General features: G+C 37.6%; 1 protein-coding gene and 1 long non-coding RNA gene across 4 annotated transcripts; one reads left to right on the forward strand and one right to left on the reverse strand.

Moving 5' to 3' along the window:
- Positions 1–25,914, reverse strand: RBL2 (RB transcriptional corepressor like 2). Of its 3 annotated transcripts, XM_064519532.1 has the most exons (23): positions 25,579–25,914; positions 24,063–24,193; positions 22,625–22,825; positions 19,960–20,024; positions 15,799–15,927; positions 14,857–15,017; positions 14,688–14,752; positions 13,712–13,898; positions 11,658–11,824; positions 10,890–10,999; positions 9,791–9,894; positions 9,283–9,420; positions 8,576–8,740; positions 7,824–7,935; positions 6,963–7,235; positions 6,455–6,498; positions 6,224–6,346; positions 5,463–5,639; positions 5,250–5,321; positions 4,725–4,842; positions 3,422–3,624; positions 2,772–2,936; positions 1–1,973 (listed from the first exon to the last, which is right to left on the reverse strand). In XM_064519532.1, exons 1-23 carry the CDS (start codon positions 25,777–25,779, stop codon positions 1,803–1,805), a joined length of 3,282 nt encoding a protein of 1,093 aa, XP_064375602.1. In that variant the 5' UTR covers positions 25,780–25,914; the 3' UTR covers positions 1–1,802. The 3 variants fall into 3 exon arrangements, with proteins under 3 accessions (XP_064375602.1, XP_064375601.1, XP_064375603.1); XM_064519531.1 differs by having other exon boundaries at positions 6,224–6,498; XM_064519533.1 differs by having other exon boundaries at positions 1,829–2,346; positions 6,224–6,498.
- LOC135329764 (uncharacterized) lies at positions 4,762–8,569 on the forward strand. The gene is made up of 2 exons (XR_010391395.1): positions 4,762–4,896; positions 5,963–8,569. It is a non-coding gene; the product is annotated as an uncharacterized LOC135329764 (long non-coding RNA).
- Positions 25,915–26,049: the final 135 nt, after the last annotated feature.

The following is a 26,049-nucleotide window of genomic DNA, read 5'->3' on the forward strand; positions in this document are numbered from 1 at the left end:
TTGTGAGTTTATAAATTCTTTATTGAAAAATACACTTGCAATATTTTCATACAAAGTAAGGTAAATGGTATAGAGTAACAACAAATGCCTGACAATTTCATAAATAGCTTTACAGAAACATCTACAGAATTGGTCAACTTCAGCCTTTTTGTTACGCAGGTAAGAATGAAAGTTTAGTTTACCTTAATTGAATTTAAGTGGAATTAAGTGCTAAATCTTCCCATTATTTTGAGGCGCAGGAATGACTGAAAACATGGAGCTTTTGACTTCTGCCTCCTTATAAAGCTTCTATAATCTTGAGTGTACTAAATTTTCCATTAATGACAACACTATCCTCAATTATGTCATTGAAAAGGAGTAAATTGGTATAGTGCATCAATTATTAAGAAAACATTAAACATACTAATTATTTTCAATTAAAATAGTTCCAAAAATCAAACTTTTTAGTAAGTCTAACATATGCACCACTTTCTTGTGCTGTTAATAGGGGAGAGATTTCTCCCAGGCAGCCTGATTTAGTCCATTAAAAAAAAAAAAAAAAAAGCCCCCAAACCTTGCCCTAAAAAAAAATAAAAAATAAAAAATAAAGCCCTAAGTATACATTTTAAGAGATTGATGCCACATTCCTTCTAAAAGTGAGATGGCCAATTCCTGACTCTTTCAGGAAAAAAAAACCAAAACAAAACAACACCTGAAGAAACATCATAGGCATATAAAATTCCTGGAAAAAAGCAAACATCCCTAGCTTCCTGCATTCATTACTGCATACACATTAAGGTTAAAATGAATTCTTAATGCCGTTTGCTGAAGAGGGGAGCTATGGGATGTCAATTTGAAAATAAATACAAAAGTCAAATTGCTTCAATAAAGAAAAACATCTGAAATCTCAGCCTTTGAAAAAATACTCACATTTAGAAAGTGCCATTGCAAATATACAGCAAAACTAACCTGCCTTAAAAATGATGCTTCACAGCCCTATCGAAAGTGCCACCTTTTGAACATTAGTTCACTTTAAAACATTGCACAGCTAAAAACAATGCATAAACAAATTATCTACTTTTATACAACAAGGTGCCCAAATATTAAAGCAAAACAACCTGATGGTTTTCAGGGGCACACAACATCCTGAATGTGGAAAGAATCCATTTAGATAACTTCCTTCAGGGCTTAAAAAAATTATTCTCATCTTCCCTTTCCTGTGAGAAGTCCAGGCAGAACAGCTGGACTTAGAATACTACCTGTAAGTCACTATTTTCATAGAGGTCTTTAATGTGAAAACCAAGATACCCCTGAATCTGACTATCTTGGTGCAGTGCTCCCACATTTGATGTATGTATAACTTTTTCGTCCAAAGATGAAAATGGTAAAGCACTGAGAGAACCAGTGTAAGCAGACTGGTTATAGCAAACTGCTTTAAATACCTGTTGCAAGGTAGAAAGCTATATAAAGGATGCATTCTCCAAGCAATGGAAATAAACACGTATTCACTGCTTTCTCAAGCCTAAGCCTGAAGATGGATCACTTGCCTCATGATTTGCTTAACCATAGGGCTGAGTCTGAGTCACAGCGTTTGAAGTGGATCATCACTGTCCTGGTCCCAGGGGAGACTGTCTTCCTGCCCCTTTCCAAGAAGGACAAAGGCTCAGTGCAGTCTGACAGGAGACTTGTTGCACAGGGGCAGGCAGGAGGCGACAGCCTGGCTGAAGCCTCTCGCAAAGGCTTTGTGAATCCATGAGACCTGCTAAGCAGCCTGGGGCCCAGCATGGCTGCAGCGAGGGAACACCTGTGCTGTGGCACTGAACTCAGTGAGACCCTCTGTCATTTGCTACATCCTGTAGTCGTCTCAACAGAGCAGTGTGGTTTTCCTGACAGATTCGCTTAGCTGGTGCTTCGGTACCATCTTCTAAGAGAATGCCTCTCTTCTTTGTTGGAGTTTCTCCTGTTCTAATCATGCTGTTAATTTCCTTTAGCCTCTGGGGAGGGGGAAATGGAATTGGTTCATCATTGTGAATACCAAAATATAAAATGAACAGTCGACAGATGCAGTTTGGTCTAGGCCCTCATCTGCCTTGTATATCCTTATGCTTTTCAATATGCTTCACATGCTTGATTTCTAGAGATTTGTTCTATACAGAGTGCTTCTGGTGACAGACTAACCCTTTTAAATACTGTCCTGGTCCTTCCATTACTGTATTGTAGAGTCTTACTCAAGCAAGCCTGTTATTTCAGTGCTCTGTTGGTGCGCAAGTACAGCTGAAATGCCTTCTATCCATACTAAAGTCATGTTATCTCATCATAGATTCAGCTCCTATCTTGAATGAAGATGCTTCTTGGAAGACTTCATTGCTGGTGAGCAGAGATCACAGGAGCCGGTCTGTTTCCTCGTTCACGTGGTAAGTCTCTTCATTTTAAGAGCCACTTGTTCCCGGATAACTAGATTCTCAGTGGAAATCTGACATACTTTCCCCCACCACCACAACTAAGTAGCTAAAAGCACATGATAGTACTTAATATTCTGACAGTTAGGTGCTCAGGTCTTCATGGGTCCTAGTACAAAGTGTAACTTTTAAAAGCACACAAGTAAGCCAATCTCCTAATTGCTTTACATCTTCATAGATACCTAAACTGACAAACTGAAGATCTTTAGGTGAGGAAGGACATCTTAATGTAAATGAAAAGGTGTGTTGCACAATTGTGTCTAATTTCACTACCAAAAAACTAAGGCTAGAATTAAGGATATATATATATATTTATTTATTTCTTAGTCTTACCTTAGATGGGCTGCTGCTGAAGTAATAGAATATCTTCTCTCGAGGAGAGAGAGTAGACTCATTTTTGTGTGGCGAGATGTACACCGGGTGATTCTGAGACAGCTGTATTCTGCGAGGGGAGCCAATTCTTACAAATGGGTAGGGAGAGAGCGGAGGAGAATCAGTCTGCTCGAGAGAACAGGGAAAATCAACAGTTGGTATCTTATCACAGGTATTACAAAAGCCTTACTGAAGTAAGTCAGCCATCTTAAATATGGCTCAGCTTTTTCCACTAATATCATACCCTTGGGTATTTAAAAAAAAAAATGCAATTTTTTCATAGCTTTTGGGCCATACTAGTGGTCTGTGTTTGGTTTTTCTTTTTCTTTTTTTTTTTTTTTTTTTTTTTTTTGTTTTTTAAGCATATCTGAAGTCTATGGATGACATTGCTCAGTGTTGCATATTTCAGACAGGAGGAAAAAAGCAAAAGAACATCAAAAATGCTTAATGTTTTGACAGCAAAGTATGTCCTTGAACTGAAATTCTTGTCATCAAAAGAAACAAGCAACCCTTGAATTTGCTTTTCTTTAAATGAGATTAGCAATAGTATTTTACTGCCTGTAAAATAAAATAAGATCTACCTACTAATAAAAAGCACAGGGTTAACTTACTGCATTTGAAGTATACTTCAGGGCAAATTCTTTGATCTGCTCGATATAGATGTTGTTGTAGAACTGTATCAGGTCCCCTCGCTCTTCCTCCTCAGTGTCACTGTTGGCACCTGTCAGTCGGGTTGGAGTAGGGGGAGCACTGTTTGGGTGTGGTACAGGCAAGGTGCTGCTGGACCGCATCACTGGACTGGAGTCTCTGCTAGCTGAAAAGATGAGAGCCATCTCTCCTTTATTTGGCCACAATTATTTAATGTATTTCAATCCCAGACACTGAACTGCTTTTAAAGCCTGTTAAATTCCAGTTCTTTAAATGGCAGTATAGCAGCCATGAATCTGGTGTTGATATCCATGATGCTAGTTCTGTCCCCTTAACATACTGCTATTTTGTAAGGCAAGATGCTATTAAAGACTAACTCCTGCATGTATGTACAGAAACACATTTGATTTCTAAGGTTTTAATGGATAAACTGCAAATGTTTTTTGTGTATGAGCTGACTGATTATCATCACAGTATTGAGATATTAAGAACAGCTAAAACTCCCTTTTGCAGGCATTTGTGTTACACTTCTAATAGCAGCTCTGTCTTGTTGCCAACTAGAGCAATTTCAAATAATGACTAGCATAGCACGCTTTCAGTTAGTGGTAGAAACGGTTGGCTCGATAGTACCTCTGGCTGTTTCTATACGCTTAAAGGAAAAGTTGCAAAATATTCTTTTTCATTTTCCTCCACCTCTGTGTAACAGGAAACAGTAATACCTATGATTTATAGCATCATCTATTAAACAACTGTTTGTAAGAACAGAGAGCATCACTTGTTTGCTTTCCTTTGGAAAAGTTCATTGAAGGAAAGTGTTAGTTCAAATATCAAGAATCCCTCCCCACACTTCAGAGACAGCAGATACACTAACATGATGCTGTGGGTGGCTGGTTTGTTCTTACCTCTGCAGCCAGCCAGCCAGCCACTGCTTTTCAACTAAAATGTTAAAATAAACTGTTGCAGCTCTGTGATTGTTATAAGTAAATGGGTAATGGAGCATGGGCTAGTGCTGATTTTCTTCATTTGGTAAAGACATCAGCTACAGAATGATGCACATAAATTGGTGCAAGAAGTTATCTGCAATAAAAGACACAGAGCGCCTCAAGGGTCAGGCCAGCAGGCATGATACTAAGCTAGAGTTAGTAACTCTTAAATGGTGTCAATACAGTCTTAATTGTGTCAAAGTTTCTCAAAGGAACTGTGGGGGTAGGGGAAACAAAATCTCATATAAACGTTTATGGAAGTCAGATTAGAAGCATCAATTACTTCTTTCTTTGTTTTTCTCTTTACTTCTGTCTGTAGGCGAGTTCTGCTGGCTACTGCTATCACTGCTACCAGAGCGTCGTCGTCGTCTCCTGCCTTTTATCAGGACGCTCCGATACACCTGCAGGGAAGCAGAGGAGCATAACAAAGGAAGTGTGATTAGATGTGCAGCTACGTAAGTCCAGAAACAATACTGTACATGTAGTTTTTTGTTTGTTTGGTTGGTTTTTTTGTTTTTTTTAAAGAAAACTTGGTGTTATCAAATTGTCTCCCAACAGGAAAAATGCAGCCTTGTAATTAAGAGTAGTATTATACAATAGGCATTGTTTCTGTAGGTTGTAAGTGAAGATATTTTTTGTTTTAGGTATAGTGTAGAATCAAATACTAGTCAAGGATTTTAGAAATGATTGCTATCTCTTAAAGGGAAGGGCTAACAGGATTTAATATTAAAACTCACTTGAAAAATCTATCATTCCTAAAGTAGAACTAAGAGATTTATTAAACCACTTTACTACTAACTGTACTTACATGACTCTTGGCTTGTGGTTGTGTCCTATAGCAGCGCATAATATTCTGAAATGATCTATCTTCCTTTGTAACCTATGAGCAGACAAACAGAAGAGGCTTATAGCTAGCATCTATATGTAATTGGGTGGGTGGTTTTTGTTTCGTTTGGGTTTTTTTAGGAACTGTAGTCCTTGGAATACTAAATCTAAAGTATCTTTTTCTTCTTCATCTTACCTTAGCCATTACATAGATGGCACACATTAGCAGCTGATCCAAGTGTCTGTCCATCATGATCTCGGGGCAGTGAACCAAGGAAAACTCAAAACATGTCCAGATCTTTTTCCGCAGCTCATCAGATATATCAAGCTTGACACAAAGATCCCGCAGACGCACGCTAGCTAAGTGATACACCTGTTGAAATGGAGGCTATGCTTAAGGCCACATCAATACTACTTTTTTTATGCAAGCTAGTAGAGTAGTTCAGACTTAGATACTGTAGAACTTTTGCAAATGATAAGCCAAAAGCAGCATAAGATTTTTTTTTTTTCTTGTTTATAAGACTAAGACATTCCCATTGCTGGTATTAATGCTAATGAAGCAGGTGTTTGAAGCTTAAATTTTTAAGTATCCCAAGCACAGGAACCTAGCCTACAGAAACCACCATATTAAATAATATAAAATGTTGTTCATTAATGTCTCAAAGGTGAATTTTCTTTTTTTTTTTTCTTTTAAAGAGCCTTGAAGAAATTGACACCTTTTAAGCAGCTGTTGGCCAAATACATTATCTACTTCACAACTTGATGCCTGCATTGTTTATCTACTCTATAGATAATAAGATGCTGCCTGCATAAAGAAAAATACTCTTCGGGTGTGCGTCTCAGTAGACAAGGTGTACATATTAACTGTAAAATTGAATTTTTCACTTCTAAGTAGGTAAGTATTTTAAAATTAAAGTGAAGACATATTGACATATAAACTAAATGACTGGAAGGTACCTTTCTAAAGAAGAGCGACAGTGAACCCATCTTCCGGGGCCTAATGGTGGTGGTAGCGGCAAATTGCTGGTTTTGTCTTTGCTCTCCAGAAGAGATCTGCTGAACTGTTACTTGGCCTGGTAACTGCAAAGTTGCCCCAGTCATCTGAGTGTTCAGGGTACCAGCAAGAGTCTGGGCACTAAGAGGCTGAATGGAACCAGACACAGCTTGAGGCTGGGTACCTACATTTACCTGAACTGGGAAGAAAGTAATTCCTCCATTTTCATTGGCGATACCTGTAATTTAAGGAAGGGGGAAAAAAAAAGAAAAAAACACCCTAAAACAAAAGAGTTCCTGATTTTTTTTTCTTTTTTTAAAGAAAAAAATATCTTGCTCTTATTAGCAAGATTAGCTCATTATTATTTTGATGAAACAATTTCATATATATATATATATATACACACTTTGGACTCAAGATAACTGATATGGACAAAGGTTTTTAGTACTAATCCAACTTTCTTCCCCAGCCAGTTCAGGAAAGCAAGCCTACTAAATAAGTAAATACATTCTATATATAGTCAGTGGCAGTCTGAAGATCTCTGTGCTGACAACATTGTGTCTCTAAATTCTGCTCATCTATTCAAAAATTCTTTCTACTAGAGGAAACCTTAAGCATGGGTGTCCCCCCCTCTCCCCTTACTGGTTACTAATACTCTGATGAGAACCAGTATGAACAATTCCCCAGTAGCTTATCTCTTACCTTGTACTGGTATTGTAACAGTCTGCCCATTATTGGCTGTTACGGTGGCAGTTGCCACTGTAACCAGTGTCTGGCCAGGCACTGGAGTTACTGACACCGCTTCGGGATTCATGTTCTGCATGGGCACGGTATTGACCACAGGCTGCTGGGAAACTCTCACTGGAGTTCCGCCGTCAGAGTTACTGTCGTTATCCGCAAAGAGTCTTCTCCGTGTGGGATTGGCTGTTGGAGAACTGTATCTGTCATACAGAGTAGTGGGAGAGGATGAAAGGCCTGAGGATTAAAGAAAGAGGATATTTAGCTTTGTTGCATAATCCCTTATTATACAAATACATTAAAGAATGCTAAAGAGAACCAAAATGTCATCCAAAGCTATTCAGGAAGTGTCCTTAAAAGTTTATGTCTCTATTTGTCATTTACAGATTGCTTTTAAAGATGATGTATTCTCAAATAATGCTATGTTTAGTCTTCTAAGCTAATGTAGTATGTCTTATTTTCCCAGAGAAATTTTAAGAGATAACACATAATTAAATATATAATGAAGCTTCCAGTCTGGTATGACTAGAAAGCAAAATAGCTAGAGGCCACTGTAGAGGTTTTTTTAAAATGTATATACTGTTACACAGAAACTCCTGAAAACATCCTCTCAGAACAGCAATTTAATCACACTGAAATTACAACTGTATCTGTCTTAAATGACTGTCTTAACTATACGAGTTGCAATAGAAATGCCATTTACAAGTAATTTTGCAGCTAAATGTACACTGAGATTAGAGCACCTTTCTTGCTGTACACCGTCTGAACTTAAAGCCATGGTCTAAGAAGAATGAATAGATATTATACTTAAAAAAAAAGTCTCACCTTTTCCTAGTCCTCCGGTTTCAGCACGAACCTCATTTATTCGTCTTGGTGTTAATGGAGAACCTACAACACTGTTCCCAGCAGATCTTTCAAAGTAGTGAGGTGGCATTACCTAAGGTATTTATATTGACATTAGAATGTCTGTATCACAGACTGACTACATAACAAACATGATCACGCTTCTCTTCTACAGATTTTTGATCAGCAAAATGGTAGAGAGGAAAAAAAAACAATGAAGAGTACTGAAGATTTTACTTTAAGCATAATCTAGAAGCCTTGTAGTGAGAGTGTACTACTCAAGAAGATAGATACAGTACTGTAATCTTTCTGTGACTGAGATTAGGAGTCTGTACTCTTATTTATCAAATGCACATTTCTTCCAGCTCAGTAATTTTTAAGATCTCAAAGGGCTGTTCTAAACCTCCCTGCTTGTCTGCTTTATTTATGATTCTGCTATACTGTGTAAATAGTGAGTAAGAATCATCTCATTTGTGGACGTTACATTTTGAATGTCTCTCTGGAGCTAACAGTCCATGGACAGAGTAGACTCCTTGTCTAGTCCACAGACAGACTAGAACACACTACATTTCCAATTTCTCTGCACTGATTAGCTTACACTGAGAAACTGAAATTTGGACATGTAAAGCCTCTCCTTCGTGGTGTAATGTCCACTGTCTAAGAGCCTGTCTGACATAGGAAAACTATGTGAAATGTTATATAATATTAAAAAAAAAAAAAAAAAAAAAGCTCACCTCTTCACAGCTAGGAACTTTGTTTTCATTATCTTTGATTCTATCCCACAATATAGATTCCTGTTTCCATGCCATGCTTTCCAAGACCTGTTCTTCAATATGATTAAGGTGTTTTACTATTTCCCGACAAAGGCCATCTTCTGCTCTAATAAAAACCTCAATTACCTGTAAAGCAGATAATTATGAAGTTGATATCATCATGAATAAACAGTGATTGTTCAACATAGTATACTTATTTCATATTTCTTCTTGTGGAAAGAGATCTAATCCTTGATTTTCAAGGAAGAAAAGACTTGTAGAAATGTTAGGCTGCATCACTATGAATCAATAGGCTGTTTTTCAGTCTGATCAGAAGACAGCTATTTATATCTTTCTTTGTTAATAAACAACAAAAAAATGTCAAGCACTGTTGCAAAAAGCAGCAAACTGCTTATAATAAAATGATATTGCATTAGTTTCTATATAGCTTACTTGGATATTGCTCTTGTGTTAAACTTATTTAGTAACAGTATTTTGTTTTTTCAAATGCCTGAGATGCACCCCAGAATAACATAGGCTTGGAAAATACCACTTTTTAAATACAAGTAGCGGTGGATATGATAATGAAGTGTTACTGTTTAAGCTAACATCTAGTTAAAGAGATGACTTTATATAAGTCACCAGCCTTCTCATGATCTGATCAACATTTCTGGCAGTCAAACACTTACCTTATAAAAATGATAAACAGGAATGTCAAAAATTTCAGTGATGAATGGAAAGTTTCCAGGTGGCTTATATGTAAAGGTAATTATCTCAAGGCAACATGCCAGCAGAGATCTATGAAACACATCTTGCTCCAGTATTGCCTGCAAGAAAAAAACAATTGCAAGTTGTAATGCTTGAATCTACACATTCATTGTAACTATTAAACAGTAAACTGCTTTCTATGCTGCATCCACAGCAAGATTATCAAGCTTAAAAAAAAAAGATTTCATAAGAAACAGAACAGAATATAAAATAAGACAGCTTTACTCATTAAAAATTTTGACTAGCCTTGCATTTGCAAACGCAATTTTTTTTTTTGTTATACTTTTTCTTCCATTCTGCTATAGCTACAGGGTAGTTTTCAGAGTTTTACCCTCATTTTTAAATAGCTGTTTATAGTTCTCTACAACAGATTTCCCTTTTGCAGCTCCAACTTTAAAACTGAGTTATGATTTGATTAGATTTTCTTACAGATAAGTCGGTGTCTCCCAATCGCCTCCTCTCTTGCTCAATGACCGACTCCAGCACCTTGTAGTACAGCACCTCAGCACGACGAAAATGCTTACTGGCAACATCTGCAGGCATTCCAAGTAGAAACAATTTTGTGAAATGCAATCAAAAATTACTTATTTCATCTTATGCTATAACGCTTTAGTAGTGAATTAGCTTGTTTGGATTTCTATGCTGTTGTAGCTACAATACTTTCAGAACTAAGTTGGTTAATTTAAAGCTAACTTTGGAATCTCTCTCCTATGCTGCATTGCCTTGTGACTGCAGACCAGATCAACTTACTACTTAACCCAGAATTTGATGAAAACACTATAAGAACAATCTCTAACATTGCTGTATGTAATGTATGTATTCCAAGTTCAGAAAATAGTGTTTGAAAAGTGTATCTATATGGATCTAACTTGCACCGTGCAACAGAAAACAATGAAGCAACCGTATTGACAAGAACAGATACAAAATAAGTAAGGCCTCCATACAGTAAGAAGAAAGTCAAGAGCATCTTCCTAATTTTTAATCCATCTTTACTCATTTCACAGACAAATCTGACAACTTTGCAAATAATACCTTTATACTTACAAGTTTTTATACTCACAAGAGTATAAAAGATATATAATACAAGAGGTAAAATACAAGATATAAAAGAGCTTATACTCACAAGACTTTAATAACGTCTGTACTAAAATATCATTACATGTGAGCCAAAACTGCCATAGGACTTTTAAAGAATACAGTTAGTCAGGTTTTTCATTACTGTCATAAAAATCTACCAACAATATTTTGCTTAGATTTGAATGGAAAAAATAGTATCCTTAAGAATGCTTCTCATTTCACTTCTGTAAAAGTGAAAATATCAGCAAACTCCAATGCCTTAACATAAACCTGATTACGAAAGTCTATGCAGGGCTGAACTTCACCATGTCTTCGGAATACCAAGAAAAGTAATAGAAAAGACTCTTGTGCTAAGCACTGCCTATAAATTAAAAACTTTGAGTTACTCACAAAAGATCAAAGCGTTTAAAGGCACTTTAATTTTTATTTGTGCAAGTAAAATGTTTCTCACCTTTGGAGAAATTACTGAATTCTCCTTCAGACTGCATGCACTGGCAGTACACTTCATACATTTCTTTTACTCTGTTTGCAATAGCTTGAGAAGGATCCCTAGAACATGCCCTGGAAAAATAAATGAAACATTTTCAAAGTACTGCTCCTACTGTGACAAAAACATCAATAATTATTTTTATAGTATGGTTAAAGTATGAAACTGTAACTTGGACTTCAGCACCACAAACACACCCATACATGCCTAACTTTACGTGTACTGTAAAAAGCCAATAGTGTATTATTATTTTATAAATGTTAGTAATATGTACATCTTTTCATGATCAGGGATTCATATTTAAAAAGCATTTTCCAGATTAAAAATAAATTGTTTTAAAATATGCTGTACCTCAGGCAACAGTTTAACTACTTGGAAAACAGAAACAATCTCCTACATTGTGAAATGATTTTGATTTGCTAAGTAATAAAAAGGAAGAAGTCTGGAAAAATTTCTGTTAACATTTTGCCACTGGAGAAGTTCAGAACTATTCAGTTTAAAATGTACCATTTTACAGACATCATTGATTTCTTAAGGACAGAGGTGTATAAAACGGGAGAACTGAGTCTTTTGGAATTTAAATCTCTCTCTGGTTTCTGTTTTACTCCAGGACTAGATGCTGTGAATGCTCATTTACATTTTACATTACACTGTTTAACAGTAACATTCGTTATTAAAACTATTAAAGAAAAAACATACTTATTTGGTTTGCTAAACATCAAACTAACTTACCTGAGTATTTGCTCCAAATTTTCACTGGGGGCATTTCTCAGTCCTGCCAGCATTGTATGAAGACGGCTCAAACTATATGTTGCTATGGAAACAGGGGTCACATATGGGTTGCTCTCTTTAATATACTTGCGGCCAGTAAGTGGGGTTGTAATCCTAAGTGATTTTGACTAAAAAGACAAAAATTAAGTGTATAACTGTACATTATAATAAAATTCAGATACACTTCATAACCTCAAGGTATCGGCCTGCAGAATGCCTGCTTACGCAGCATTACACTGTATGCCTGTTAAGAGAGAGACCAGGAATCAAACACCTCAAATCAATCCATGCCTTAGCTAACAGCCAGCCATGAGAGATTTCTCTGTGTCACTTAGATGTTTGTATCAAATACTAAGGTATGTTACTGTATAACCAGCGAGGAAGTGGCTTCACACTGAAATGCGGATACTGGGAGTGAAGTATGAAACAACTAAGCCAATCTAAAAAAATCCAGCAGTCCCATCCTGTCCCTTGAGTGAGTACTGAAGGTAGCTGTAGCAGATAGGAAACCTCTGAGCCAGGGTTTCCTTTCAGCGAGTCAGTGTATGACATAAAACAGCCCTCCTGAATGCAACTGAAACAGTCAAATAGCACTCTGAGTCATTTGCTTCAGACCAAACCATCACGTTAAAATAATTTAATATCAAGGAAGTTCCTTCAGTCAATGTACAGCAATGCTCCTGAGAAAAACCATGCATCTTCCAATTACCTAACCACACAATTACTAACCAAGGGATGCTTTCCTTATTTTAATCAACATACTATGCTTTGCAATCCTTTCATCATGACGTCTACCTCCCAATACTCCCCTTCTTCCATCTTCTCTCCACGACCCTAACTGTGTTCTATTCCTGTCTCCATACCCTTACCAGGAAAGACAGGTCCCCCAGCCCTGCCCTGGGCTCTCCTGAGTATGCAACAGCATAAGCATGGCAGCTGCAAGCTGCTGTCTTACAGACCAGACTGTTCCATCACTACAGAAATAAACTGCAAGAGGCTAATGGTTACGTGTCCATGCCTTATGCTGGCAAAATTTAGTGGCTAACTTTTGTCTTTAAATAGATCAGAAGCAAGAAATTATCTAGTTATATTAATTTTGCAGATACAGTTATTTTGATCTTTTCCTTCATTCAAGAATGTTGAAAAAACATTAACCAGCTCTCAGGCTGGAACACAATCAAATGACTGTTTCAATGATACAGACTGTTTTGCCCTTTTGCTCTCTTTTATCTAATTGTGCTAATACAGCTTATATCTTTCTTTATTTGCCTGTCTCATATCTTTCCTGCTTTTAAGTATTTTTCCATGTTCAGCAACATTTGAATGCTCTATAATCACAGGTATGTATGTCTGTTAAAAGCCAGTGCCTGTTTTAAAACACTACTCACCCAAAGGCCCTAAGATTTTTAAGCACCTGACTTCATTGTTCTGAAACATACAGTGTCCCTTTCTTTATTCTTCCAGAAAATGACATTCTATGCTATTTTATTAATCATATATAATGACATATCTTTGCATGATGCTTTATAGGCAAGCAAGAAGAAAACCATTCCCTAATGATTTAACTAACACAGTAAACATATTTTAACGCCTGAAGTATACCTGTTGGAAGAAAAAGAAACAAAAAAAATGCAGACAAAGTGCTAAGCAACCTTGCACATGCTAAACAGGAAAAACCCTGCACATGGGACAGAGAGTGAGGGACAGGAAATTTGGACAGACAAATCCAAAGGGACCAAAAAGTCCAAGGGTCCAGAGGTCCATCTACTACTCGGAACCTCTGGACAATTCTGAACCTACCAACCAACCATGAAGGACTGCCCATTCTGCTGAGTTTAAAAATCAAAGTAAACAATATATCTAAATCAATTGCCAAATTTAACTCTATTATGCTGTGTACACTCCCAGATCATCTTAAACATAGTTTTTAGCGGCTGCTCCTCTTCATCAGACACAGACTAATTCAATTCACCCCTACTATAAACACAGTCAGCAACAGAGACTGTTGTACTCACCCTGTCAAAATGCTGCTGCAAATTATGCTTCACTTGTACTCTTTCAGCTGTTTCTATTCCTGAAGTTGTATTTAAGCACCTTGTGAGAGTTCCAATTTCTTCATCTGCATCCTCCCCAAGAAATATCCGCTCATCGAGATTTCCTACTGACAAAACATATTCCTCATAGGCCTTGTTGATGGCTTTGCTACAACAGAAAGGAAAATATAAATACAAATAAGCCCTTTATTTAGACACTGAATAATTTAACTGCTTCGTGAGTGAACACTTTTTGTCTGTTGGAAGTCTACTTCAAATTTTATTTTAACCCTAACTTAGGTATTGGAGGCTCCTTTAAAAACTGTAGTATTATAAACAAGACAGTGGCAAGAAAATTATTTTTCTAGTATATCTGATGGGTGGCCATTTAGTATAGCCACAAGAAGAACATAATAAAATTCTACTGATAACTCTTACATATCTGGAAATGCCTTGAAACTTATGCAGCATCACATCACCATGAAATATGCTTAGCATTCTTAGTAACCTTCAAGAGAAAAGAGTAAATCCCACTTATAGCATCTGTAGGTTTAAAAAGAAATAACCCACCAAGGCTGTTTTCTCCCTCCTACTTCCCACTTCCTTAATGTGGCCCCCTATCTTTTTATTTCTAACACTCTTCAGTTGTATATGAAAATCAAAGAAACACAGAAACATAAGAATAAAAGCAGACATCTATTAATTCCTTCTTGAAGAATCATGCCACTTTCAAATACGCCTCAGGCCACTGCACCCTGAAGAAAAGGAACTGAAATACATTTTAATATACTATGTATATAGTATATATATTATATATATATATAAAATACAGCTATAGTTAACAAATACACAAATAAATTACTTAATATTAGTGTTAAGATATAGATTGTGTAATTGCTTTTGTATTACAAATCAAAGGGATATTAGTGGAAACCAAACCACAAATGAAGTGACTTACAAGCTATCTGCAAAGTTCCCAGGGTCCAGAAATCCAGTCAGATTTTCTTCCTTTCCTTTTAAAAGCTGTAAGACAGGTTAGGAAAGGAGTGGACATTTTGGTTCTTTAAAAGGTTTGGAAGATAATGATTAAGGAGAAATTTTTCTACACCACAAATTTACTGACCAACCTTTTTGTCAAAAAGTTTCCGAATATATGGCTTCCAAAAATGTTCCTTTATGCCTTTTGCTTCTAGAACTAATCCATAATGTAATGAACACAATTTTTCAATGATGCAGGGGGGATCAGAGGATACTTTATAATCCTTACTATGAAAGTCTTCAGGTAGACCTACAATTAAGAAATAACATATCATCTGATTTTGTAAATCCATATATTATTTACTTACTAAATTTGTATTCTACGTTGTAAAATAGCAAACTAATTAGTCCTCTTCAAAGAATTATTAATTATACTGTATCCACACTATTTGATAATATTATCAAAACAGTATTTTGAACACGAGATTTTAAAAGTTTATATGTCTAATGATAAAACAGTATCAGCTCTTTTACAAAACTAATCAAACACTTGTGAACTATAAAAATTAGTCAAAATAAATTTGAAAAAATGGTTCCATTTCACATCCTAACCACTACGAAGTAAATGCAAATACCATACAGCATTGAAAATGAAGCATAAGTCTGGAAAAGATACATCGTGGATTCAGCAGAAACTTCTCACCATTTATTCCCATCTGTGGTTATCAGGTCAGCCTCACTGGCTCTTTCCAAGCTCTTACCTCCCAGCAACTCTCCAATCTGATTGTCACTTTCTCAGTGACATTAACCTACTGAAATTCTTACTTAAGAACTTCCTCCAATACAGTATTTCCTTTGTAGATTAATTTCTTGACTTATTATTTACAAAATTCAGTAGTCTGTTATTACTTATATTGATAGAAACCTGACTGTAACGAGATTGTGAAATAATGATTCCAATGAATTTCAGCCCTTTCACAATCAAATAATATTATTCAATTTGTTCTCTACTATATACAATCATACTCATTTCAGTAGCCACAGAAGTTCTTGCAGTTTTTGGATACAGACAGTTCATTTTTTAAACATACCTTTAAAATTTGGATTCAAAAGTTCTTTACGGTTAGGACATTGGAGGGCATTTCCATATACTAGATCCAAAGCACAAAGCAAGAGATGGTAGGAATTGACTAAATCATCACTGATCATAGGAAAATTACCTTCAATATTAGAAAAACATGAGAGATTAATTAACAGTGACATAAACGTAAAATTCTGTTAACAAAGAAACTGTTGAGATTTGTATAATAATCAATATTTGAGATGGAGTCTTTGAAACATACTTTGGTGACTAAGACTATAACTATCTGGTTGGAAATACACTGAGTAAAATAGACACACATTTAATAGAACAGTAAGAGTAAAATAGAGTAATTACAAGAGTAAAATGTTTTCAGAAACAGCAGTGATATTATAGGAACTCAAATATTATGTTGTTTTGAAAACAAACCTTACCAAACACTGATAAACATGAAGTTGCAGACTCCCTGACTCTCAATAACCTGATTAATCAGTGCATAACAAATTGAAGGAGCATGAAATGTCCCACGCTAAGCTATCCCCAGGAAGAGAAATTTTTTACCAGAAATCTGGCAACACAAGCTTTAATATCAGGCAACATTACTTCTTTCAACAGCATCTTACTGCACCTTTCTGAAGCAGAATCTGGTTTTAAGGCATGCAGGGGAACAATGGGAGCCAAGGGGGGCTCTCCTTTTCCCAGTTTTGCATTGCTGTAAAGACTCTTAAACAACATTTAGCTCTATCCTAGCAAAAGTTAGTTTGGATGTCAAATCAAAACAAAACCAAACAAAACCCCACCCCAAAACAAAATACCCGTATCCCCAATCCTCCAGAAAGAATCCATATGCAACTTTAAGTCAGGAGATTTTTTTCTTTACCAGTCTGCTTTCTATATAAAATGTATGTTTGGGCATGCTCATTACATGTAGTAACAAATTTAATTTCATTTCTCTTGTGCTTTACAAAAGAGTTAAAATGTAGATCTCTGATCTAGCTTACAGTGTAGCTTCATTTTATGTACCTCTAACATCATTTTTATTCACCATACTCCTGTAGAAAAGAATTCTTGTAACCTCTTTAATCATATCTCACAAAGGTTATATTCAGATTCATTACACTACTGAACTCATTTAGGCTTACGATACTCCTTTTGAGGAATGGCCAAAGCTAAATATAGTCTTGTCAAATAAAATGTTTCACCAATTAATATCATAAATTGTATTTCTATTACTTTACATTTGCAGCATGATTTTCTATCACTCTTTCAATACTAGTAACTCTTCCTAGTCTGTTCATTGCAGGCAAGCTCCAAACCACTTAGCTGAGCACACTATGAAAAACAAGGGCAGCTCACTGGAGAGATCTATCATGCAGTAATAAACTCATTTAGAACACATCAAAACATGTATAAGATTAAAGCATTCTTCTAAATTACGCAGTCTGTTATTCTTCTATCAGAAGCCTACCAGTGCTTTCAAATTTATATTCAGTTCTCTAATTCCATGTTTGTTAAAAAATGATAATTTCAATGCAGATAATTGGAACCATTTAAAAAAAATGAAGCCTGCATGAAATTTAGATTGACTGTACACTTTCATCGGAGTGCTTTCCAAATCATTAAAGGTTCAGAACAAAGCAATCAACAAAGTCCCAAATATAATAGTGAAACATAGATCAATAAAAACATTAAAGAAATAACTTTCACAACATAGATTCAACTTCATAAGCATAAAGACTAGTACAGCAATAGTCACTGACAGTATCACAGTCAAAAATAAATTTAAGGCACCAGTAGATTCATACGAATGATTTGCTAAGTCAATGATATTTCAAACAACAGTTCAGTATTCCCTTTCAAACCCTCATATCAAATAATAAAAAATAGTATAGTTATCTCAATGCAGTAAGAGAGATCTTCTTTCATTTCCATTTAAAGAAATTTTAAAAAATCAGGTTAGTTTAAAGAGAAATTATCTTACAAACAGAAGGCAACAACAGCAGTATCACCAAGCCAAGTCGCTGCCTTTGCAGCGCACACAGAAGGTATGACCAAGACCTGGACTTTCGGCACTCGTGCCACTGAACGCAGTCGCCTGCGGGCTTGCAGCAGCATTGCAGAGACAAGCCCAAACTTGCCACTTGTGTGCGGTTGCCATGATAAGGATTGCTGCCAGTCCCCAAAACACAGGAACAAGAATACTTAAACATTCAGTTCAAATTTTTTGTGCTGCCACACTTTGAATAAATTTACCACTAGCCCCTTAATGGTTTTGCAGTTTATAACTACTGTAAGTTTTCCTTCATTGGCTATGTTATCAGCATGCTCCGCTGGTCTACAAAGTCAATCTCTATGTTTGAAACTGTCTGCCACTTAAAATAATCTGTAGTTACTCAAACATATTAACCAACAATTTAGCAGTAGCAAAAGACTCTCATACTCCATGTGCACCTCATCCACTGTCCAATCTACCCACAGAAGTTGGAGGCTACAGAAGGGAAAGGAAAAAGTTTTTCAGACTGACCCACTTATTCTCTCAGTTGCCTAACGGAGCTAACGGAGGCCAGTCCTGGCTCACTGGAAAGAAGGCAGAGCACTAATGCTCCTCCGGGCTCAGAGGATTATGAAGAGGGATTTCATACTGCTGGCTGGAGAGTGCTATTTGGGACTGCAAAGAAAAGATCACGCTTGAGATGAAAATCAGATTGTGTCTGAGGGATGCAAGTGACATACATGTTTAGTATAGATTTCTCTTTCCTAACAGAGTGAAATTTGTACATTATTTGGAAAAGGCAACTTCTACATAAGATAAAGTACTCGGCACTCATGCTATACTATACCCTTAAGCCTTGTACAAAGAGATGATGGTGCGTGGTGATGGGGATAGTGCTAGTAACTTTTCTCAAAGGGAGAGAGAGCAGCTCACAACCCTCTGCTATAGCACAGGAAGGAAAACAAAACAAAACAAAAAAAACCCCACACACCAAAAACCAAGTTTCCTTTTCTCTCTTTCTTGGCAGAATTCGAAATATACACTAGCAAACAAACTATTAGGTTTTTTAACTAGAAGCTGTCTTATGAACAATATAAAAAGTCTCTTGAAATTATTAACTGACTGGAATCTATAAAGAAGTTCCTTCAGTCAGGAACATAAATCTTGTTCTTTATTTTCCTCAGAACAGTATCTTAGCTATACAGAGTTCCCAGGGAACCTCACTCTGAAGTCCTACCTGAAAAAAGCCCTAGAGTTAAGCAGAAACTCCATAACACCCAGACTTGATACAAACAGAACCTCTGACTACATGTGACATGACTGAGCAACTTAAACCTACAATTTGGGGGAATTTCACTCTCTCTCACAAAAAAGTATTTACTCCTATTTCCTTCTGGGGCTTTTTCTCCCATCAAGAAAAAACTGTTGAAATCCTCTGCTTTTCATACTAGATTCAAGATTGCTCTTACAATAAAGGTTATATATGGCAGTGTGTATACTGTCTCTTCATTGTGTTATGTCTGTGGAAGCATATTAACCAGTATGTCCAAAACACAAGAGAAAATCATCCTTGCAAAAAAAGACGTTATTTAGTAACATATAGGATTGTTTGATACAGTTACTGTGTTCTCACTTTTAAAAAGGACAGGGGGACAAAAGGTATAGAAAGGATTAGGATATTATCTATGATATTAGTATGAAAGTATTCACACCTAGAGCTTCATGATTAAATCTTACTACATTGCAAGAGAAAATCCATTAAATATTATCGGCATTGCTGCAAGCTTAGGAGGAGGTTAAACACCTCTTAGTTCCTAGTGAATATATGTCTACACTTTAAATTCATCACAACTATATCTAAATGTGAAATCACTGAAATTATAAGATGCTTTTCCTCTTAGAAATGCAGCATAAAAGCTTGACAACACTGGAAACTTCATAAGGATATTTCACATAAAAGTTTCCAAACTAAGTGGACACATATCTTACCTTAAAAGTATGGTAAAACACAGCTGGGGAAATTAAGACAGAGTTCATTCCTTTGGGGATATTCTGAAAAGGCCCTTTCTCACGGTCATTTCTGAATTCAGAAATACCTGTGCCTACCTAGTGTTTAAGGACTGACATAAGACTAGCAAAAACAGGTTTGCAGCAGGTCTTCCCTTTCAAATCTCTTACCTTTCGCATGAACAAACAGCACCCAACAAAACTGGAAAACTTCAGACACTGTACATGGTTGTCGTCTGCGGGAGGGAAAACACAGCAAGAAAAAGACACACAATAACCTCAATGACTTAAGACTGATAGAAAATCATACAACATTCAAGCATTCTAAAAGAAATTTGAGCTTTATTATAGAGTAGCAAAAATCTTGAAACCCTCCCCCCAAAGCCCGACTACAGATGAAAAGGAAAACCACACACTTGTGTAGCGAGGACACAAGTGGAAGCCTAGTCTCAGGTTGCATGCAATGCTTTAAATGTCACTACAGCAGTCCAACATAGCAGATTTCATTTGAACTAGGCCAAGACTTGAGCAGCATATCACTGTAAATTTAATGTTAAACATGGCCAGAACTGTAGTCTTTAAATGCAAAATTGTGATCTCATTCCCAAAGAATGGATACAGAACAGACATAGCACTTTCTGCAGCTTTTCGCCTTCAGATCTTTCATACATCAGATATTACATACAGTCAGTCCGAAGGTTTAAGAGCAAGAGTTGAAATGCCTTCTTCAAAAGCACTCGGATCATTACAAGCAGGTCTACATATTTTTGGAGGAATGCATTATGTGGTGTGTTGATATTGTTAACATAAAAAGTATGCAGAAGATTTTCAGAACTGTTTGTGCACAAGAGCATCAGCTACGTATTTATATACAGCACTTTTGTATAGAATTATGTATAGTATACGTAACTTTGAAATATATCAAATGTTTATCGTGCCTAAGTTCCTCTACCGATCTTTGAATAAAATGCTTCCAAATAAAATGTAACTCATTCACGAGGCCCCTTTTTAAATCAGAAGTTTTCCACCTGTTGAGGATTTGTTATTTCTTAATAGTGCCACATATACTATTTTGGACAGTTTTCTTAGATCTCCTTCCTAAGGCTTACTTTTAAATTTCTGGCTAAGAAGTTCAATTTGGGTTTTTGGTAATGGAAAAATCTTGACAAAGTTATCAGCTCATCCAAATGAAATTTTTTCTTAAATATCAGAAATCAGAAACCATGTTTAAGTATTCCCTGTGTGGAGTAAAAAAGAGAAACAATAACCAAACTCCGAAACAAAGCCACGAATCCTACCCCAACACCAATTTTTGTATTTTTATTTATTTTAACTCTACCTTTCCTTGTTTACTCATAGTATTATCACTGGCAGTGGTATTTCATATGTCACAGTTCTTCTACAGGACAGAAAAATATTAGAAGTGCAAAGAAGGTGGCACAGAGATGTGTTTTTATCCAGTGTTTCCACTATCCTTCTGTTTTTTAAATTGTAGTGTCTAATTTAGTAAAATAGGCACGTGAACCTCAAAACCAAGGAAGGTTTGCACACTGTAAACAGTCTTTATCAGTTTATTTCCATTTCTAGAAGTACTGCTGCTCTAAAGGCCTGTATTTAGTAAACAAATAACTCTTTCAAGGGAGAGCGAACTAAGTCAATCATCAGGGAATCCTACTAATTTAGAAAATCTTTCTTTCATTCTGGTCAAATTCATTCAAGTTGAGGCCAATTTTTTTTTAATTTCTCCAGTAGTTTAGTCAGCCTTAACCTTTTATTTTCTTACTTGATTACTCCATAGTTATGCAGGGAATTTAAATATCAAAATTATTAATGTGTGTGTGAAATGTATATAAGTATCATCTTCTGATTTTATCTTCAAAATTACTTTACACCCCACTATCCAAACTAACCAGCTAGCACTAGGGTTACTCTTCTAATCATCAAATTATATATGCAGCATGTTATGATTTCAACATTATATGCAAACATTCACCTCAATACTTAATTCTATTCTTTCTACACTACAGCTCCAATTTACTTAACTTCTGCATTATCCAACAAAATCATCTAGGCACAATCTTATCTTTCATTAGAGATTCAAATACATTTGGTTACCAAAAAAAATACGTTACACTCACAAGAACATCAAGAAAACAAAACCACAAAATAAGAAAAAGACTGGAATTGTTGGAAAAAGAAAAGGAAAGTTGGAAAAAAATAATAGTACTTCGCAGTACAGAAGACGAAAGAAATAATGGATGGAAATAAATCAATCTTTGCTAACTAGCATGAGGAATCAAGACAAGACAAGCTAAACACCAAGACAAACGGATGAAATCTTGTTAAAATCAGCACAACCATAAGAGATGACTAGCATGTAATTTTCACAGCATTCAAAACACCACAACAACAAAGAAACAAGGTTTCTACTGTAAAGAAAAAATCCAGAAGAGGTGTCTCAGCGAAGAAAACTGTGGGACTTACTAGGCAGTAAAGCAAGCCAGGTTATTCTATGAGCTATTGATCGACAGGTCATAAAATGATCAAGTTTTTCCAGCCTTTCCCTCCTTAGAAATACTAATATTTCTCTTGTCTACTACAAGCTTATTTTCATATTCCCCCCACAAATCACAGAAACTTAACAGCTTGAATCCTATGATATCAGACAAACTGAAAAAAGATCCAAAAATTACTGGGAGAGAAGACAGACAGACCACCTCTGATATCGTAAAGAACTACTACGGAAATGCAGCTAAACATAAAGCAACTAAGCAACTTCATTGTATTTTAGTAGTAGCAGTACTCTAAAATAAGCCTGAAAATAGCAGAAAAGTACCTTTGTTTTCTTCCTCTCTGTTGACGAGGTTGATCTTCTTGAGGATACCTGAAAATATCCTGAAAAATGGGCTCATACTTTTTAAAGATTACAGCAGAAACCGTGAAGTTTCTCTCCAATCTCTCAGTTCGTTCTCTGAATTGGGAGGGTAGATTTGCCATGTCTTCCCATTTTTTCATCTTGTTAAAAAACTCAATTAAGCTGAAATATTGAACAGATTGAAACTGAGAGTTAATTTTTGGAGAAAGGCACTTTGTTGTAAATAAATAAAAATGCAATTTCTACTTCCCAAACTCTTGATAAAATGGCAGCATTGCAAACAAGCGTAACAATAACTATACTTCGAAGTACTCAGAGCCATCCAAACAAGGATGAGCTCAGGCAACTTGAAAAATATTTTGATATCTCTTGATGATCATGTTAACATATATATATATACAGTTCTTTATTGGCTTTTCCTCACAGTAGTACAATTAGCTCCAGTATTCAGATTACTATAAAATCAAATTTCCCTCATTTTTCTGAAAAACGAATCTACTTAAATAAAACAAACTCCAACCTCTTCAATGCTAAGAACACTCTATAAAGTTATGGAAAAAATAAGCAAGTAAAACAATTTTTACATGTGTTTCAGTAAATTTCATTTCATAAATTCAACTTCCATTCATTTTTCTACTGTTTTTTCTCCAGCCCAATTCACATAACCTATTTACCCATATTCATCTCCCTGATTTGAAAAAGCTTTTATAAAGGAATTCTTTGTTTCATTTAAATATGCCCAACAGTTATAGAGAATGGGAGAAAAAGCGCATAACTAACATTTGTTTCTTTGCCCATCCATTTAACTGCTATGAAACCACCATACTGCTGATAAACAATGTTAATTATTTCACGAAGTTGTTCTTCATTGCTTTATGGAAATAAACATTTGATAAAAACGTGTTTATTGGATTCTTATATCACTTTCTTTTCATAAAGCAAGAACGTATGGAAAGTGAAGTTCTCTTCCAGAAAACGGAGAAGGTGTGAATATCTGCACAGTCAACTAAAAAAAATGCTTTCTTATGTTAGTTTATTACACCTTGTTCTAAACGGAAAACACACACAGATGTTAGATTTTGAACAGACAAGCTCATCCTTTGCACATTTTTCAAAACCAGGCTATTCTTCGTGGGCTGGCTTCTGCCTCCCTTTGAGAGTGGGAAGCCAGTCTCTGAATTTGAAAAATCACTGTTTTTGCAACGTGCTAATGCCCAAAAGAAACTATCTCACATCTTTGGCAACGAGCTATAGCACAAAGATTCTGACTGGATAAATTCTACGTATAAAAGCAGGAAACAAGAATGACGCTTAGTCTTTCCTCTCAATTTCTAAATTTTTCAAGCTAACACACAGTAATTAAGATTTTATAAATGTGTAAAAAGCAGTAAAAAGTCACCTTTGTTCTGAACAGCGCAAAATTCGGGTTAAGGATACATAATTCCCCTCAGCTGTACCTCTGCTCACAGTTGGAATCGCTTTTCTGCAGGCCACATACAAGGCACACGCTAGCCAATGCAGATCATTTCCCTGTGGAATAAAAAAATCAGGCATCTAAAAGACTTGATCAGAAAGAAAAACATACTCTTCAGCTACGCACCCAACATCAACAAAAAGAACTAAACTCATTATGTTCTACACTAATAACGTTCAAGCAATGGCAAAGTCAATTCATGATTTCAAAGCTCTATGTTGTCAGACAGAACTATCTAAGAATCCAGAACTACAAGAAAAACAGATGCTAGCACTGGATTGCGTCAAAACAGAAACTTATCAGTTGCAAGTTGCGTTCACAAATTTCACACTGGAGGCAAAGTTTAACAGCATGCTGTCATTTCAGCACCGCTCATCTCCTACAACAACATTTTGGGCTATTTTGGTGCTACAATCGCGACAGCTCCCCACTATCAAAACTTTCTCCTTCCCTGAACAGAATATGGGAACAGGAAAACACAGTTTCCATTCTTCTGTTAACAATTACTCAACTTGATTCCTAAAGACAGAAATTAATGCCAACTGTAACTATCCCTCTTTGATAAAACTGTAACATTTCAGCAGGACGAGAACAACCAGAAATGGGGCACAGCACCTGGCGAATGCTGGGGGTTTCCTGGGCTAAGTGGTATCGGGGGACAAGTGTGCAGACACCTTCAGAGAGGAAGCGAGTTTTCTCTCTGAGTTTCTTAGCATTTGAGGATTAAAAATGTTCGGGCAGAGGTGCTGTGTGGCCAGGGCACTTCCTCCCTGAAGCAGACACGTCCAGCTTCAGACACCACAGGGCAAACCACGGTCAACGCTTGTGAAACCTCCTTCGTCTTTGCGCTGAGTGGGAACTAGCTGCCTGATGATGGAAGGGAAGCCCTAAACAGTTCTGGACGACTCTAGATATCGGAGTTATTAATAACAGCGTCGCTAACGCTAACCGATGTGTTACTCACACTGGAGTTACGTAACTCTAGCACGCTTCTCCACAAGCGTTGCTTCCATTTTTAAATACCACCCCCTCCAAAAAAACCACCAAACCACACAGCTTCCCCAGGAGGCGGGTGCGTCGCTAGCGCTCAAGGGCCGGCGCTGCGAGGCCTGCCCGCCCGGCGCCCTGCCCGCGCAACCCCCCGCGCCCCCCCGAGGGCCCCGGCGGCGCTGCCCCGCCCCGCGCCGCTGCCCGCGGCCCCGTCCGCCGGCGGGGGGCGATCTGAAGCAGACAGGCGACGACAACGCGAGCGCTCGGCCTGTTAACGCGTTTTTCTAACTGCTACGCTGGGGACTGATGGCTTTTTAACCGCCGAGGGGGGCGGCGGGCCCGCGGAGGCCGCGCCGCGCGGGAGCGGCCATTACGGCCCCAGGGCCGCCCCCGCCGCTTAACCCACTCCGTCCCGTCCCGTCCCGTCCCGTCCCGCCCCGCCGCCCCTCACCTCCAGCGTGTAGTTGCGCTTCATGCTCTGGTAGCTGAGCCAGGCCTCGGAGCGGGCGCGCTCGTCCATATTGAGGCTGCTGCAGAGCTCCTCGTAGCGCTGCCGGGTGTCGCCCTCCTCGGCCGGCGGGGAGGCGGCAGCGGCGGCGGGGGGGGCGCCCCCGGCGCCCGCCTCGGCCTCGTCGTCCGCCTCGCCCGGCATCCCCCGCCCCAGCGCTAGGGGGCAGCTCTGCCCCGCCGCGCACTGCGCTTGCGCCGCCGCCCCGCGGGGTCGCGACGTACATTCGAATCCAAACACCCCGGCGCCGGGCTCCGCCCCCGCCCGCCGCCGCGCCTCGCCCTCTCATTGGGCCGCCTGCCGCAGCCCAGCCCATCAGCGTCCTCGGGGCGCGCAGGCGCGCTGCGGCACCGCGGCGACGCCACAGACTTCCCCTCCCATAATGCCGCGCGGCAGCCCTCTCCCTCCCCCCCC

Source organism: Dromaius novaehollandiae, chromosome 13 (assembly GCF_036370855.1).
Source record: "Dromaius novaehollandiae isolate bDroNov1 chromosome 13, bDroNov1.hap1, whole genome shotgun sequence".
Lineage (NCBI taxonomy): Eukaryota > Metazoa > Chordata > Aves > Casuariiformes > Dromaiidae > Dromaius > Dromaius novaehollandiae.

Excerpts from the sequence above, each read along its gene's own strand:
- RBL2 (XM_064519531.1), bottom strand. The coding sequence starts at position 25,779 with ATGCCGGGCGAGGCGGACGACGAGGCCGAGGCGGGCGCCGGGGGCGCC. Across the intron at positions 7,236-7,823 it reads AACCGGAGGACTAGGAAAAG|GCCTTTCATCCTCTCCCACT; the intron begins GTGAGACTTTTT and ends TTTAATCCTCAG. Across the intron at positions 2,937-3,421 it reads TGAAGTATACTTCAAATGCA|ACTGATTCTCCTCCGCTCTC; the intron begins GTAAGTTAACCC and ends TCTCTCGAGCAG.